General features: G+C 39.3%; 2 protein-coding genes across 9 annotated transcripts in view; one reads left to right on the forward strand and one right to left on the reverse strand.

Moving 5' to 3' along the window:
• The window catches only part of LOC105281866 (tyrosine-protein kinase transmembrane receptor Ror), a 125936-nt gene extending 112817 nt beyond the window's left edge, over positions 1 to 13119 (reverse strand). The window contains exons 1-2 of the mRNA XM_026967893.1: positions 12979 to 13119; positions 12569 to 12728 (exon numbers count right to left, since the gene is read on the reverse strand). Coding sequence (XP_026823694.1) covers positions 12569 to 12728; positions 12979 to 13092 — 274 coding nt within the window. The 5' untranslated portion in view covers positions 13093 to 13119. The remainder of the gene's footprint in view (positions 1 to 12568; positions 12729 to 12978) is intronic.
• Positions 1 to 17282, forward strand: part of LOC105281913 — a 67877-nt gene that overhangs the window by 18988 nt on the left and 31607 nt on the right. Inside the window, exon 1 of one of the 8 annotated variants that reach the window (XM_026967898.1) lies at positions 13123 to 13203. The exons of the other annotated variants lie outside the window; for them this stretch is intronic. The gene's annotated coding sequence lies outside the window, so the exon portion shown is untranslated. Of the gene's footprint in view, positions 1 to 13122; positions 13204 to 17282 lie in introns of those variants that run through there. 8 annotated transcript variants of the gene reach the window in all.

Genomic DNA, 17282 nt, shown 5'->3' on the forward strand with positions numbered 1-17282 from the left:
GCGTCAATAACATGGAATATTAATTTAACAATCGAACGGTAAATGAATTATGCAAATCGTAATTAAATTCAGCGGAATTCTATCGGTCGTAATCGCTTCTAGCGATATCGGATAATTTTCTCTTTCGGCGATGCGGTGCTTCGGCAAAAACCCGTGTTCGCTCAACGCATTCACGTCGGATGATTTATTCGGGATGCTCATCAAGAGTGAACCGTGTAAATTCGGCTTAAGCGCGGCGGAGTTGGGAGGGATCGTCGTTTAAAACGAGATAAAAGACCATGGCGGAGAAGGGAGGAGGAGGAGGCCATCGATCAATCGTTAATTGTGTACTTCGGGAGAAAGAGAGAGAAAGAGAGATCGTTCGACCGAGATTAATGTGCAGGAAATAAAGAGCCGCTCGTAGTTGTGTAGTTGTACCGCGGCCGGGAAAAGAGTCGTTGTGAGTTATACTTTGCTTGTGGGAAGATACACGCGGATGTATTCCCAACTTGTACTGACCAAGTACAAGTTCCGTTTAAGCGATACGATGTTCTGTAGCTTCGTAGCTTTCGTAGCCAATCATATCGTTTGCGATGTTCGCCACCCGACCATGATGCTGATCGATGTGGGATTACTGCGATTATTATTTACTTAATGTCTCTAGGTTTCTGTTTTAATTAAGTTAAAACGTAGTTCCTGCTCTTAAGCAAAAGAAGCCATTAATATACGCGAATGACTAAAACATCGTTATATTTAATTACGATGGATTTAAAGAAAACTCTACCTTACGCATACAGTTTTCATTTCGTCGGGATAGAATAGGAGAGATTAGCTGCGGACTCTTTGTAAGCCCTTTTGAAATTCGAGATATAATGTGCTTCACAGAATATATGGGAATATTCAGGTATTTTTAAATTAGGTATATAGCATGTCTGAAAAATAATTGGATTAACATCCTCTCACTGATCATATGTGCAAAAATTGTTTATTTTATTCAAGGTATGTTCCTTTAATATTGATACAGTATTAACACGGTCACTCAATGCGTGAATAAGCTTCTAGACTTGCTTTGCGAATCGTCCTTGTTACAGCTGCTTAGACGACTAAAATGTCATCCTTTTTACAAGAAGAATCTTGAATTTTTGACATAAAGAGTAGACAGTTGACCTGATTTGTCTGCTTCGAACATTCCAATGAAAGTCAAGAAATAATGGAAAATGAAATATTTGATATCGAAGATTAAGGGTATTGTAGGTGTGTGCTTTAATAATATACCATCGCACAGGCACAATTACGAGTCGGCGAGCTCTCGGTAACGTTAAGCGTTACTTCGTGCCTTTGGCACGGCAATGACGTATGAAGACAGCGAGACTGTTAATCATCGCGGACGTGCCGATGAACGACCCTTCTCCGGCGAGTGGCCATCTCGAGAGTGGCTCAAGTAATAATAATTTTATGCGCCATTCTGTAACGCAGCGGCCGGTCCAGTTTTGCCTCGTCTTCAAACAGCTGCTGATTAATGGCCCAAATTACGGCGGCAACAACTATTACCTGGGTCCGTGTTACGCGCGTAGAACTTCCACCCAAAGTTTCGAACGCAGTCGAGAGTTTGCCATTAAGCTAGTTAATCGTGCCTGACTGTAAATCGCGGCTTGTAACGTCGCAGTCGATATTCCGTATGAAATTGCACCGCGACGGAGTGGTGTTCTCTCATCGCGAATAGGACAGTGAAGTATTAGGAGTGTGATTTAGTTTCGAGGGTTTTGCAACAGATGGCTGTAGTGTCAGTTTGTCCCAATAGCTGTTTCCGATAACTGTTGTTTCTTACAGCGTTGACATTATCCACGACATTTAGTAGCATTATAGCAATAGATGCAATAACAGTCGTGTTTATATCATCGTAAAAATGCAACTTCCGAAAGCTCTTTAGCATTTTCGACATGCGTTGCTTTTGTTTTTTAATCAAAACAAAACTGCCGCTGACGGTTATAGAATTCTTGTGGAAACTTATGGTGATTCTGCCCCATCAATTAAGACGTGTGAATACTGGTTTAGACGCTTTAAAAGTGGTCATACTGATGTGAAGGACAAAGAACGCTCGGGACAACCAAGAAAGCTTGAAAATGCAGATTTGCAAGCATTATTGCACGAAAATCCAACACAATCCACTTCAGAACTTGCCAGAGCATTATTAAATGTTGATCGTACAACAGTTACCAAACATTTACATGAAATGGGAAAAATTCAGAAAGAAGGGAAATGGGTTCGACATCAATTATCGGAAAGTGCCATTGCGAACCGGTTGAACATTTGCATTTCGTTGATCGCCAGGCAAAAAAAGAAGAGTCTTTTGTCTCGGATTGTTACTGGGGATAAAAAGTGGATCTATTTTGATAATTCGAAACGCAGAAAATCATGGGTGGATCCAGGCGAACCATCAACATCCACTCCGAGACGCAATATTCACGGTTCAAAAGTAATGCTCTGTATTTGGTGGGATAGTGTACTATGAGTTGTTAAATCCGCATGAGACTGTCACGGCTGATCGTTATCGACACCAATCGTACAAGTTGAAGCAAGCATTGGACCAAAAACGACCACCAATTGCGAGTAAACGACGGAAAGTGATTCTTCTTCGTGACAACGCTCGACCTGACGTTGCGTTATCAGTGAAAGAAACACTATTAGAGCTCGAATGGCAAGTCTTACCGCACCCCGCGTATTCTCCGGACATTGCTCCATGCGATTATTATTTGTTCCGGTGGATGCAACACGCTTTAGAGGATACACACTTTGATAATTTGGAAGAAGTGCGAAAATTCGTCGACGAATGGATCAACTGAAAAGAAGAGTGATTTTATCGTGGTGGAATCGATCTCTTGCCAGAAAGATGGGAAAAAGTGATAGAAAACGAAGGAAAATAGTTTGATTAAGGTATTCATTCATTATCATATTTAAATACATGCGTTTTTGAGCAACAAACCCTCAAAACTAAATCACACCCCTAATAGATATAAGATTATAGATGACAGGACGGAATGATTCAAGAAATTTCATTGTTACGCGCGAGATACATATCTCCAAGATGTTTCCTTTTCCAAGATTATTATTTCGCCAGAGTAGTAATAATGCGGATTATCATCGTTATATTATACGTTATCGTTTTGTACTGCGCTCAACATTGTTTCCAAGTTACCGACCCTCTTTCCTCAAAAAACCGTCTACCGCTTTTTACATAATTCATTCGTTTCCACGTGCGAATGAAATTCAACTTTCGAGCGGGATATCGCATAAAACCAGGCGCGTATTGCGTCTATATATACGTCGTCAGCAGACTTTTCGCGGGAGTTGAATTTATGCTCGGCGCATTATTATGCCGACTGGATACGGTGAAGGTACTCGTATATCGTATTTCAATAACGGGGTATCGCCACATGCATCATCCGGCCATCGAGGAAAGTTGCACGTCTCGTATTCCGTTCCCGATACTCGTGTAAACATAATCCGCTCCTTGCTCGGGAAGCGAATCCCGCGGAATTAACAAGCGTCCGAAGATATCGCGCTGGGCCGTCGTAATTCGGTTCGTTGATCAGTCCCCGTCAGTTTGTTGAAACTCCACCGTGCAGGATTTTCCAGAGACATTCGTACAAAAAATAGAATGCGGTAAAAAAAAAGATAAAACAAGATACAACAAACCTGAAGAACAGAAAGAAACAATAGACGCAATTTTTATTCAGATTATTCGCCTTTAAAAAATTATGATCCACTTCGATTTAATTACATGCTCATTTCCGCACAAATTCTTGCATCTCTTTAAGTGCCCGTAACGTGTATTACATTATAGAACCAATCAGTAATAATTGCGTGATGTGAGAAATGAGATATGTCAAAATCACACATCTCGATAGAAATAAGATTGAAACAATCTGTGTGTATAAAACGTGCAGTGAGAAAGCTTCAAAAAGAAGCGGAAAACAACTTCGCTTTGTTCAATACATCATTTTCGCTTCTCCAATCCGTGCAGCGCAAGTTACGCGCATGGGAGCAACAACGTTCATTATCACTGCGTTCTCTTAGATATCGCAGTTCTCTCTCTCCCGAGCGTTCTCTGTGTACCGATAAGATCTTGGTTCTCCATTCGCGTGTATGCGTACGGTTATCTGTACATGATTACATGCCTCTGTAGTTCGAAATTCTCTCGCTCGTGCTCCCTCGGTCTTTCTCTCTCTGTCTGTCAAAGTGTGCCGCTGCTTTGTGTGCACTAACTTAGCCGTAAATTGAACAGCCTCCGAGCAAGGATAACGCAGTGTTGATTTCTCGTGGGAGCGCAGCGCACGACGAGGGCTCTCTGCATCCTGCACCGGGCCTCGTCTCGATGCATTCAACGGCACGATCGCATGGCGGAATATTAATGTGCACGCGACAACGCGAGAGATGCGCGCGATCGCGGACCAACTTTTTCGATTATTTCAAACGCACGATTTCCGGCTGCTCCGGCTTCCGCGATCGCGTACCGTGTCCTCCTCCTGTATGCCCTCTCACCTCCAATATTTGCGTTTTTAATGGTACGATACGCGGGTTGAATTGGGAATCGCCCATCTCGTGGAGGATAGACTTTCGTCAAATGTAATTTTGTCGGCCAGTTTGAGTCATAATCGATGGTCTCATAATTATTGGGTTGGCCAAAAAGTAATTGCGTTTTTTTCCAATAGATGGACATACATGTCTTGAAACGTAACTAACTTCATTCTAAACCGCAAATTCATTATGTAGGTTAACAACTCACAGTTCAAGCTTGTTTTACAAAAAGAAAGTACACGATTTCGTTAACAATTGTTTGTTTGCCGTCGATTTCAAAATGGAAAATCAAAAAGAACATTTTCCTCATATTTTGTTTTATTACTTCCGAAAAGGGAAAAACGCTGTGCAAGCTCATAAAAAGTTATGTCATGTATATGGCGAAGATGCTTTAAAACTGCGGCAGTGTCAAAATTCGTTTACTAAATTTCGATCTGCAGATTTTAATATGAAAGATGCACCACGCTCAGGAAGGCCAATCGAAATTGATGATGACAAAATAAAGGCACTGATCGATTCCAATCGGCGTTTAACGACCCGAGAGATTGCTGAGAATCTTAACATATCGAAATCGAGTGTTGAAAACCATTTAAAACGACTTGGATACATTAGTAAGCTCGATATTTGGGTAGCACATGAGCTGAAGGAAATTCATCTCACTAAGCGTATTGACATCTGCGATTCTCTTTTGAAACGTGAGGAAAATGATCGATTTTTGAAACGTATGATAACAGGCGACGAAAAATGGATCGTCTACAACAACGTCAAACGAAAAAGATCGTGATGAACCTGCTCGAAGCACTTGAAAAGCAGATATTCACCAAAGAAAGATTATGCTGTCAGTCTGGTGGGACTTTAAAGGTATTGTGTATTTTGAGCTGCTTGCAAGGAATCAAACCATTCATTCAGACGTATACTGTCGTCAACTGGATAAATTAAATGATGCCATCAAACAGAAACGTCGAGAATTGGTGAATCGCAAAGGTGTTGCGTTTCACCATGATAACGCTAGACCACGTACAAGTTTGGTCACTCGTGAAAAATTGTTGCAGCTTCGATGGGATGTGTTACCATGATGTTACCACATCCACCATATTCGCCAGACCTGGCACCATCAGATTACCATTCGTTTCGTTCTTCGCAAAACGCCTTGAATGGTAAAACCTTGACTGCTGATGAGGATATGAAATCGTTGTTGGAATTGTTTTTTGCTGAAAAAGATAAGAACTTTTTTGAGCGCGGAATCATGAAGTTGCCTGAAAAATGGCAAAAGATAATCAAACAAAATGGACAATATATTGTTTAATAAAGTTTTTGTTTCCCATGAAAAATTCGCCTTTTATTTATATAAAAAAAAACGCAATTACTTTTTGGCCAACCCAATATAATGCGATCAATAATGGAGGTCGGGATAACTAAATGTTGACTGTAGAAATGATTCTCCACGGTGAAATCAGATATTTCAAGTATAATTTTATCTAATAAAAACATTTTAAGTCTGTGGAGGAACATCTAAATTCAGATGTTTCTTAATTTTGCATTCTGATCTCCATAAAATTTTAATTCCGAATCATTTGGAAAAATGTTTTAATTAAATGTTACAAAGAAGTTTGCAAGGAAGGAAATAGAGTGAAGAATTCCGAAGTCGATACTGATCGAGGAACGCACAAATATATTGGCGGAGTAATTTAAATTGCAAATTCAATGTCTAAATATCATTCGTGTTTAATGAAACGACTTTCAGGCCAGTGATATTTGTAATGTACGATCTGCAAAATCTTACAGCAATACAAATTTATTATGACTGGGAACAAACCTGAAATTCGAGAGTTACAAGTTTGGCATTTTGCTTGAAAAACTCTGAAAAAGCCTCTCCATTTCCATGTGCAACCTAATGTAACAGTTCATTAAGAGCTGTTATTCGGTGAGAAGGCAAGGCTTTACATCGATCCGCAAAAAATCGACGAAGCTAACCGCGAAATATCCGGATCCAACGAATACTTCGTGCATGCAGCCGACAAAAAATCTCATAAATATCACGTCGTCGTGGCTATTACCGTAGCCGGCGGACATGCGGAATACTAATCGTAACGCAGGGAGGTAGGCGGAGAGACGGACGCCTGTCGTCGCGACCGCGGTTAAACTTTTTCAATTATGTACGCATAAAACGCTTCTGGTTCTGTGTTCGTCCACGCGAGCGAACTCATCCCACATCGATATTCCCGACCCATATTAAAAGTGTCCCGATAGTCTGCGGTTTTCTTCTTCTTTTTGCTTTTCTTTCAAGTCGGCCAGACTGGCGTGCGCCTCATAAATAATGCGTAATTTAATCAGCGACGATGTCTAATTACGCGCGATTACCTGAACGTGCCGAGAAGGAGAAATGAGTAAACGAGGAAATGGATATCGCTATACCTATCGCATGTTATTACAAGATACTCACCTGTTTACGTTTCTGCAATCTTCAGATCAGCTTTGGAATAAATCTGGTAAATAGATATTGCATATTTCACGGTATTTCTTGCGTTAAATGAAAATATCTTGTAAATGAAGATAAGAAATACGTAAAAGGAATGTGAGATACATAAAATATAGATAATGGCTATTTCGTGCGAAGCGAGCGAAATCCTCGGGAAAGTTTCACTATTTTTCCAACATTATATTAAAATGCTTTCTGGCCGTGGCGGGTCGTAATAATAATGTTTCACGAACAGGGCATGGATATTTTATATTTTACCACCTGCGCGCAAAGCGTGCACGTGAGAAATCTACGACGGGCACCGAGGTAACTAAGTGTTCCGCCTCTTTGGGTTAAAAACCCAAGGGCAACGGGGATAACTGAATTAGGAAGGTGCGGGTCGGACACCCTTTTAACGCGGCCATTTACCTTTCCCAATTTTCCGTCGCCGCCGACGTGTTGCCCACCCTCGCGTTTCGACTGTGCTAATAAAAAGAGCCGCGAAACGTGAACACCATGCTAAGCGCCCGAGTTATTATTTCTGACTCACACGTTTGTTAAGCGAAATGTGTTATTATTTCGCTGCTATCGGAACGGGGAGAAGATAGATATATTGCAGTTATTCGAAAGGGAAGATGTCCACTTTAACCAAAAGTTGACAATGTAAACATGTGTCCTACAAATATAATGTTCTTTAAATTTTCTTTAAGATATATAATACATTTTTCGATCAAGGTAGAATCGATCTTTTCTTAACTATATTTGTTCTTATAATTTTGCGAATATACCGAGTTGACCGGAAAATCCGTAGATATTTTTAGCGAAATCCAAATTTTTTAACAAGATTAAGAGTATAATACAAAGTTTGAATTTTGCTAAAAGAATCCGCATGGACTTTCCGATTAACCCAATATATCTTCTTTTTTAATAATTATCAAAAAAGTATAGCACGTATTTTTTATATAAAACATAAATAATCTTTTATTTTTGTAAATCTTATTCATGTCAATTCTTTAATTAGAATTTCCCTGGAAAGAGTTACATTAAATTTATACGATTCACGTGTGGAAAGTATAAAAACAGAGATGTATTAGGGGATACATTGCCAAGAGTTTAGAGGATATATTGCCGACGATAGTCTGAAACTCTCAAGTGTACGCCTCACGTTTGCAACATGAATTTCATTGCCCGTGGAGTTTACGATGTAGATGACGTGCGGCGAATTTGGTCGGTTTCCGGTATCACGTGAAACAATCTCTTGCGAACACGCGGAAAGTAAATCTCTAGCTGCCATGAAGATGAGTACACCTTTCCATAAAATCGCGCTTGCATAGCGCGTAAAACGGAATGCGCTACAATCCCGGATTACTGAGTGCAGTTCCTGTTATGACGCTGCGTGCAAGTATATTTATCGCTTATGCGTACTACTCGCCATCGATATAGTAGCATGCACTCCGATTTCTAAAGTAAATTTAATACTAAAGTAAATACCATTATTTAAATTATTGCGCGCCGTGTTATTAATGTAACAAACATTGAAAAGATCCTGTGGATTATTTAAATACCGCTTAATACACGAGAATGGTTATTAATTGTAGAATGACATGGAAGTTATTAAGCAAATTACTTCCATGCGGGATAATTCGATTGTTGTTGACATTCATTATGCTTTATTAACATTTTAAAGCATGCGTAATAAAATCGCGATCCGATGTTTATCGTTGCTTGCCGTAAAACCAGAACCGATGGCAACCGTCGATTAATTCGTCGGTATATATTGGATTTGGATAAATCCCAAATCCACTACGTTAATTAACATCCGTATTTTCCCGCCCTCGGAATGAAACATAAGGCACCCCGCGATACCCGGGCGGGATAATGTACAACTGACGTTAACACGCCAAGATTTACGGTGCAGTAAATCGGTCAATTAAGTTCCTCGCTATTCGAAAAGGAGTAGAGCCCTATTTCGGCGCCCTTCGCGGTACCCACCGCGATCCGGCAACCTTCTACCCTCGTCTCTCGCGTCGGTGTTAAATCTCCAGAGAAGGGTGGCGGACACCCTCTGCGAGGAAAGAAGTTTGAATTTTCCAGCGTCGAGTTTGACTTGCAGAGTGCTAATATTAAAGTTCGCCCTGTGCTGTCCGGGAACGAAGGGCCGGTCCTCGGACCGAGGACACGATGAGGAGAGGTGTTCACCGCGCCTCGTGCATTAGCCGAGGCGCCCCGACTCACCGGATTAGATTAGAATTTGTTAGGGGTGTCTCTTCGGCGGTAACTTCGTCCCAGGAACGCCGCCAGTTTTGTTTCATCGCCTCCGGCCGTGAGAGCTTTTCGGAACTTTATTGCCGGAAGTTCCGCCGGGGCGCGTTGTGCCCTGCCACCGGGAGGTGCTACATTTTTCGGGCCGGCCGTCGAAGCAGGTCAGAACGGCCACGACACTTTGGTCCTGGGCTGTTTGCACACACTATTATCCCTGTCTCGAGTTGTAAATATCATTCTGCTCGCGGCGAATTTTCAGTGAAAAACGCGCGAAAATCGCACGACGCTGCGACGAAGTGAAATAACTCAAACGCCGGCTTTCATGTTTGTCCAATGCTTGCTGGGTGATCATATAATTTTTCCACACAGGATTAATTAATGTATTCAGAATCCCAACATGTTCATGTTAGTGTTCTTGTTTCAAAGAAATGCACAATAATTATTTAAAATTTTTGTAACAGAAAGATATTTATTATCTTTTCTTTTACATGACTCTGACTTGCATTTAATCAGCAAACGAGTAATGGTAGCATATTCTTGAAGCAGGATACTTGAAACTTAAGCGTAGTCTGCAGTAGCTTCCAAATTCTACTCACGCGAGATTAACAACAAACTTTCGTCCCCCAGAAGAAGAGTCAGCACGGTTTGTCTATCTTCAAGAGGTAGACTTTACCGAGGTTTGCATCGTCCTTGCTGTACTTCGCGCATTAACCGAAACACTACCGGACTGGATTAGAATTTGTCAGAGCTGTCGCGCAATAACTTCGTCCAAGGAAATGCTTGGAGTTTTGCTTTAAGAAGTTTGCCCTCTCGTCTCGCGATAAATTGTAACTAATTTACACCATGCATAATGAAGTTCTTGAAGTGAAGTGTATCTCAGGACCCCGAGCGGGGGATGTCGAGAGAAAAATTTGTGATTTTGGAAAGTGGAATATGTATCGTGAGCTGTGAGTGCAGCGAGGCACCCCTAGTCGACCAATTACCTGCCGGCGCGTTTAAATGAGGTATTGTCGAATGACAAAGTTAATAAATTTATGATTTCGGTAAATAATTCGATGCCAGAATTGATTAATTTCCGACAGATTCCGAGGATGAAAGTAATACAGGATATTGCGGATAATCATCTTTTCCTCACACATATGGAATAAATTACATTGCATTGATTACGGACATTGTTGTACTAATCACAGCGTACTAATCGGATAAATTATTATTGTGGTCATTTCATTTCGGTAACCAGTTTAAGTGATTATTGAATGAAGCTAATCAATTTTCGTAACAGTTATATATTTTTCCGTTGCTACTATTGTTATTTTAAAATTAACGCAGTTGAAAACTAGTTTTGTTTGAAACTAAAGACACGAATGTATCTATAACAAAGCAAACAAAAGTTTGCTTCCCTGTATTTTTCTTTTCTCTCACTTGTTCCTCATCTACTCTTACAACGGACGTCGATCGTGAATTCTTTACAAATTGACAGTTTTACGATCGCGTTAAGTTTCTTATTTTTGTTCCTCTCGCAGCCAAAGCCAAAGTACGAAAGTGCTTTTCTCCATCGTCCCACTTCCCTTGTCGACAACTACGAACCTGACTTTCACTTCCTCTTAATTCGATTCGATTTTTGTTACGGCGAGGAGTGCGGTATTCGTATAACAGCATTACTTTTACGATTTCTTTCCAGTCTTAAAGCTGAGCAGGGCTTAGGAAAACTCTGTTTCCATAGCTTCCAACGAAACTTGAATCGAAAATGATACATTTGTATCAAATAAGCATATTAGTAAAATGCATTTGGGATGCAAAAAGCTTTTACAATTTTAAGCTACTCGGCAATAATAACTTACGCAATAATTTTATGACATAGGAATATTTTTTAAATTGTAGTATACAGTTTACAAATAATGAGAAAATGAATACAGCGATAAAACTTTAATATTATACTCAAATAATATAAAGATAAGATAATAATTATTTAAATAATAGTTTTGCGATTTTAAATGGATAATTTAATGTTCTTAGATCTTTAAATATTTACTAATACCACATTAACTGAAGTAAGCTCGAGTAAAAGCATAACGCATTGTAAACAGAGAGTATCTACTAGAGAAGATAGCACAGAAGCGTAGGTAGAGCTTTTATTCGAATTTCACAAGCTCCACTAAAATAAGAGCGAAAGAAATTTTACAAAATATGAGTCTAAAAGATTAAATAATGAGAAAAGTAAAATAAATAAGAGTGTAGAAAAGCTGAATTAAATTAGTAAAAGTAAAAATTCTTTATAAATTGTATTATGTATAAATTATTAGCAAAATCGATTACTCTTTACATGTAAATTATTATCCATTTTTTCATTTTATTCAAGATCAGTAATTATACATAATCAATTAAATTAAATTAAAATTCTCAAAATATTTCTAATGAATATTCAACTACTTAAGAACAGCATACAACAAATTCCTCATAGTAAATCTCTCTAAATAAATTCATTTAACAAATACGGAGTACACGTCACGAAATAACGCATTAAAACCATTTTGAGAAAGTCCTGCCTACGCCTTTGCAGGATAAGATAACAATGCAGCTGGTACAAGGCTAAAGCTGCATAACCGTTTTCATAGTCAGGCAGTTTTGCGTTTTATGATAATGCACTTGCGTCAAACATTACACCGTTATCTCTGGCGTTTAATGTGTTTACTCGAAAATTTTCGCCGCGACGCGACGGGGTGGGTAAAGTAAGGTGTCGCGCGATTCATGTCGTGCATTACAAATGTTTTTTACGGCGTTGTTCCGTAAGCGACTCGCGGCCACAAAGGCCCACCTCATTGCGATCCGTTCCTCGGTGACGTGGAAATATCATAGCCGCCGGATTTTATGGGCCACGTGTTTAAAACTTGTGAGTTTAATTATTCCTGTAAAATGTAAACCACCCGGATTATGGGCGAACTGCTTCGCGTGGCTTTAAAATTACGAAGGAGATATGATTATCCTTCCTAATGGTTACGCTGAGACTCGTTAACGTAATAGCGTAACGGTCACCTGGGCGTAATTTCGTACACCGAATATGCTAAAAAATTATTCCTTTTGCCTTACATGCAATATACATTGAAATAATAACATATTGTAAAAATAAATTGTTATTTAAATAATGCAGAACTTTCGTAACGAATTTAAATGTCTCGTGGTACACTTCGCTTAAAAGAAGTTGTTCGTTATTTCGCTTTATTATATAAATTATCGATTTATTCACTTTATTTCCTGGAAGATACTAATTAAAAGTTATCTTGTGCTACTTACCTTGCCATTTCTTCGAGGAATCGACTCGCAGAGTTCCCTCGCTTTGAATTTGATCCTTGCCATTAGTGACGCGACAAGTATAGAAACCAACATCAGAAACGTCCAAATTCGTGATTTTTAATCGACTGCCGGCCAGATTTTTCGCTGCGTGCTCGTGTATCTGAAACGTTAAATTAATCTGTATTTATCGAATAATAACATACAAACGTTGAAATTTACAACGAAACGCATGAATTTTAATATCAAATATCAAAAAATATCAAACTATCAAAAAATAGAAAACCATCATACATTTTTTATTTATTTAAATACAGAAATCGGAGCTTTAATTTCAGGGAAAATAAAACTGGATCGTGCGAAGTCCTGGAAAAGCAATTGCAAATGAATGGTAATTTGATAATTCCACATACTTGTGCGTGTATTTTTCTAATGGTGATTTTTGGACGGTCCTCTTCTAATGGGGCTTCATTCTTGAACCATCGTATCTTCGTCGGAGGAGGATCGCCTACGACTTCACAACGCATATGGGCAACGCCGCCTGCATCTTTCGAAATATTTGTCAGAGTCCTTACAAATTTTAAAGTACCACTTTTCGTGCCGGACGCAGCATCCACGTCAGTCCTGCGAAAAACATGGTAAAATATATTCTTTACAATGCAGCAGTTACGTGAAATATAATAATATGTACATGTAAGCAATTTCGAAGAAATATCTATATCTGTAAAAATATAAATTTACACAGTAAAGATTACAATTTCAGATTCAAATGATGTGTGTGCGCGTGATGTAATATGTATCGAAAATGTAATATGTATGTAACATGTATCGAAAATGTAATATGTATGTAACATGTATCGAAAATATAAAAAATACACTCCATACATTTACGTTTTCTTGCATTATCTTGTGATGCTAATAAATAGATGTTTAATAATTTTATATCTAAATATCACGTGCTTACAATTAGATATATCCTTATACGCGAATCGATAGTATGCCTAATCCCACCTGCGGTCTAGATAACACTATAACTTTGCAACGAGAGATCATTAACTGATATGAACTTTATCCCTCGAATCTTACATGAGCCGTGTTACGCTTGTAAAGAACTTTGGCTCAACTAATTATGTCGAGTTATATAGTTATCTTTGTTAATCGCAGAGTATTAGTAAATTTTTAAGCAATTTAATTAGATATCTCGAAAAATAATTTAAGAATTAAAGAATTCTTGATAAAACAACCACCGTTCGGCAAACTCATTTTACAAAATATAAATTTCTACTTTGCACGCACAATCTCCTCACATCTATTATACAATGTAAAAATATTTCAAAGTCTTTTCGAATATCTATAAAATATCCTCCGAACGTTACATTACATGTCATCTGTCGAAACTGACAAAGTTGCGCAATATCGTCATGAGTCAATATCGTGTCTCATGGTGTGATCTCTTCCAGACATGTCAGCGCGACAATCGCGAGATGCCTGATGTCAATCCGACAGTAAAAGCTACAATGCGCTTCGGAGACGATGTTGCAATCAATTGCAGCTTCCGGTGGGTGGACGCAATCAAATAGCCACCCTCGCACTTGGGTCAATATTAATCCGGCAGGGCGGCTCGAATGCCAGAATGCCAGAATGCAATATTAAATACGATGCATTAATAGAGAGCCGTGCGATCTCTTTGATCTCTCTACCCTTTTTTCCTCTCTCTCTAACTCTCACTTTCACCATTCGTGAAAGTACGCGTATCGCGCCAAGTTTCCCTTATCGCGGGTTAGAGTTGATACATGGCGTGGCAAGACGCATTTAGCGGAGTGCACGTTTCCAGAAACATGCGTCACAGGTTTTAAATCCCGTATATTCGCGCGAAGATATGGCTCGGCGCGCTTCCGCGCCTCCTGCTGAATTCCTGAAGTCACGGGAATAATTCAAGCAAAACGCGCCGCCCGAACAAAGGGTGACTTTAATTATGTCGCCGATGCGGCTGCATTTCACGGCCGCCGACAGTCGTAACGTTACGACGTGCCGTTGTAACGAGAGATACGCGCCGTTCGGGTGCCAACGACACGGTTCGTACGGTGGCGATGGGACACGCTTATTATCCATGGTAGCCTTTGTACGTTGATATTGTTGCTGCTTAACTTGGGAAAAGAGGATGAATAGAAAGATATTGAATGCGCCTGGTTGATACTAACAGAAAACGTATTTTCGTACATTCATATAAATCGTGCGGTTTATACAAAATTAATTTGACAGCTATTTTTGTGTAAATAATAAGATATAAAAATGTCTCAACTTTATAAAAATAGAAGGAATGATTTCAACACAAAGTGAAAGAGTGTCCAATGGAGTTATATAATTTTCTTATTAATTTCTCGTCTAGCTCTAGTGGTAAATATATACTGACATTTGTATATTTCAACTGTACGTAACGTTAATTGTGAGCTTTTTTTATTATCTCATTAATCTAGGAGTACATATCTAACATCATCTTGATTTATCCCAAGTTTCTAAATTTCGATTAAATATATATATTTTCCTAGAGTTTTCATTTTATTTTTTCAACTCTCAATTTTACTGCAAACAGCCAGTTTTGAAAAGAAGGAAAATCATAAAAAAGTTTTCGAAAAATGTCGGCAATCGTTCCCGCTAGAAGATGAATTTGGACGGTGGTTAATATGCGAAGGAACACAAATGGAGGAACCGGATGGTTAGGGTGACCCTATCCTCTCTTGCGCAGGGCCAATCATCGGGTTTGCATTGCCGCCTCTGTATGTATGTGTGTGCGAAATAGTGACGGTGTGTGTGGCGAATGGACGGTGCGTGTGTGCGTGCTCTTAGCTACACGGACGTGAGGGATGTCTGTGTACGTACCATCAACTGCGCTTGCACGTGGCAGGACGTGATTGCACGTGGGTACAGGGAGTAACCAACCCCGCGTTTACCGCTGGTTATTGAATATAAATCAACCTATGATCAGTAAGTCATCGCGATGGTACAGACCTGTCAGGAAGTTCGCTTCGTTCGCGATGAAACAACGTCAGTTCGTAAACATTTGCCAGAATAACTGAAATGGATAATTATCGCAGGCTGATGCCCATCAGAACTGGCAAACTGGATTATGATATGTAGATTCGGAACCGTCAAGCATCCTTCATGTTGGAAGATATATCTAATAAAATATACCGCTCTCGGTAACGTTTTTGATCTTTTTTTCGCGATGCAATATTTCAATATTCTTTCGCTCTTTTCTGATTATTGATAAATTGATATTAATTGATATTATGTTTTTTAATATAGATATTAATTGATATTGGTAGAAATAAACTTCTCTTCTCTTATATGTGATTCGAAAACTATTATATTATTATTTTATTTCTATATTAATTTTTTGCACTTTTGTTAAGAAATGTTTTAACATTGAATTCTATCTTGATATTTAATCTATATTTTTCTTCTTTATAAAACATATTAAATAATACATTTAATTAAATGTAACAACAAAATGCTCTCTCGGAGAGTCTGAGGCCAAAATTCTGGTTAAAGTTTATAGCTGGAGTTTCTTGGCGCAGCTAGACGCATAAATGCGCCAATGTAAATTGCATAAAAATCAACCGCGACGTGTGTCAACCGTAGACACACGGCTTTCGGCGCCGGGTGGCGCGTATAAAATTAGCGTGCGGACGACCGAGATGAAAATGCGTATACCGCTTGCTAGCGCTGCACAGTGCGTCAGTTGACTGCACTTTATCTGCTCGCTATGTAAAGTAATTCTATGCATTTTGAAGCGATGCCGCGCGCACGTTTATCAAGCAAAACGCGCTCTTTCCATTTTCAGCGCGCTGCACGCGGTGACACGGGCGTGCATTCTTAACACGGTGACATGCGATAAAACTGCATACATTTACGACGCGAACGCGACATTGCGCCCTTATCTATTGGCGCATCACGGCAATACTTTCGCCCTGTCTCGCTTGGTGATAACCGTGAATTCTGCACGGAGCTTTACCGTGATGGCACAGATGGTAGAATTAAGACCTTGAGAAGGCTTGAACACGAACCTGAAAATATGCGGTGATACTTCTCTCTCAGTTTATGCAATAGAAATAGTTTTATTTCATTTTTCAGGACACGTAGATTTAAAAAACGGAGACGCGACAGATACATTGCTTTCTCTGAAATCAGTCATTAAATCTGAAAGACAATTTCCCTTCTTTTGGTTTTACTGTAAGTAACTACTTCGTCTGTCTATTAGTTATTCCTGCACTGCGCGACGGGATAAGTGGACGTTCATTGTAGGGAGGATGATAGCGAAGGAAAGGGAGTCTGTTGTACACTAGCCTTCAATTATTTAAATCATCCACCCCGAGGGATGACGCTAAGCTCACATCAAGCGTCTATTTCTTTAAAAAAAGATTGCACTAAGCATGCTTTCTCTACCCATATTAAGCTGGACCCCCCACCAACCCCAAAACAATTCGGACCTATCAGAAAATTTAGTGCTAATTATGTGCTAATTAGTTGCTCTATTCCCGATTTTGTTGCTCGAACCGTTTTGCAGGAAATTGCAATCAAAATGGGGGGGGGGGTCCAGCTTAACATTAAGCTGGACCCCCCATACTGAAAAATCTATATAGAGTGCCGGAATCGAAAAAACAACTACACTGGAATTTGTTGCTATTTTGTTGCTCTAAGATAGTATAAATTAATT

The sequence above is a fragment of the Ooceraea biroi genome, chromosome 2, assembly GCF_003672135.1.
Source record: "Ooceraea biroi isolate clonal line C1 chromosome 2, Obir_v5.4, whole genome shotgun sequence".
NCBI lineage: Eukaryota > Metazoa > Arthropoda > Insecta > Hymenoptera > Formicidae > Ooceraea > Ooceraea biroi.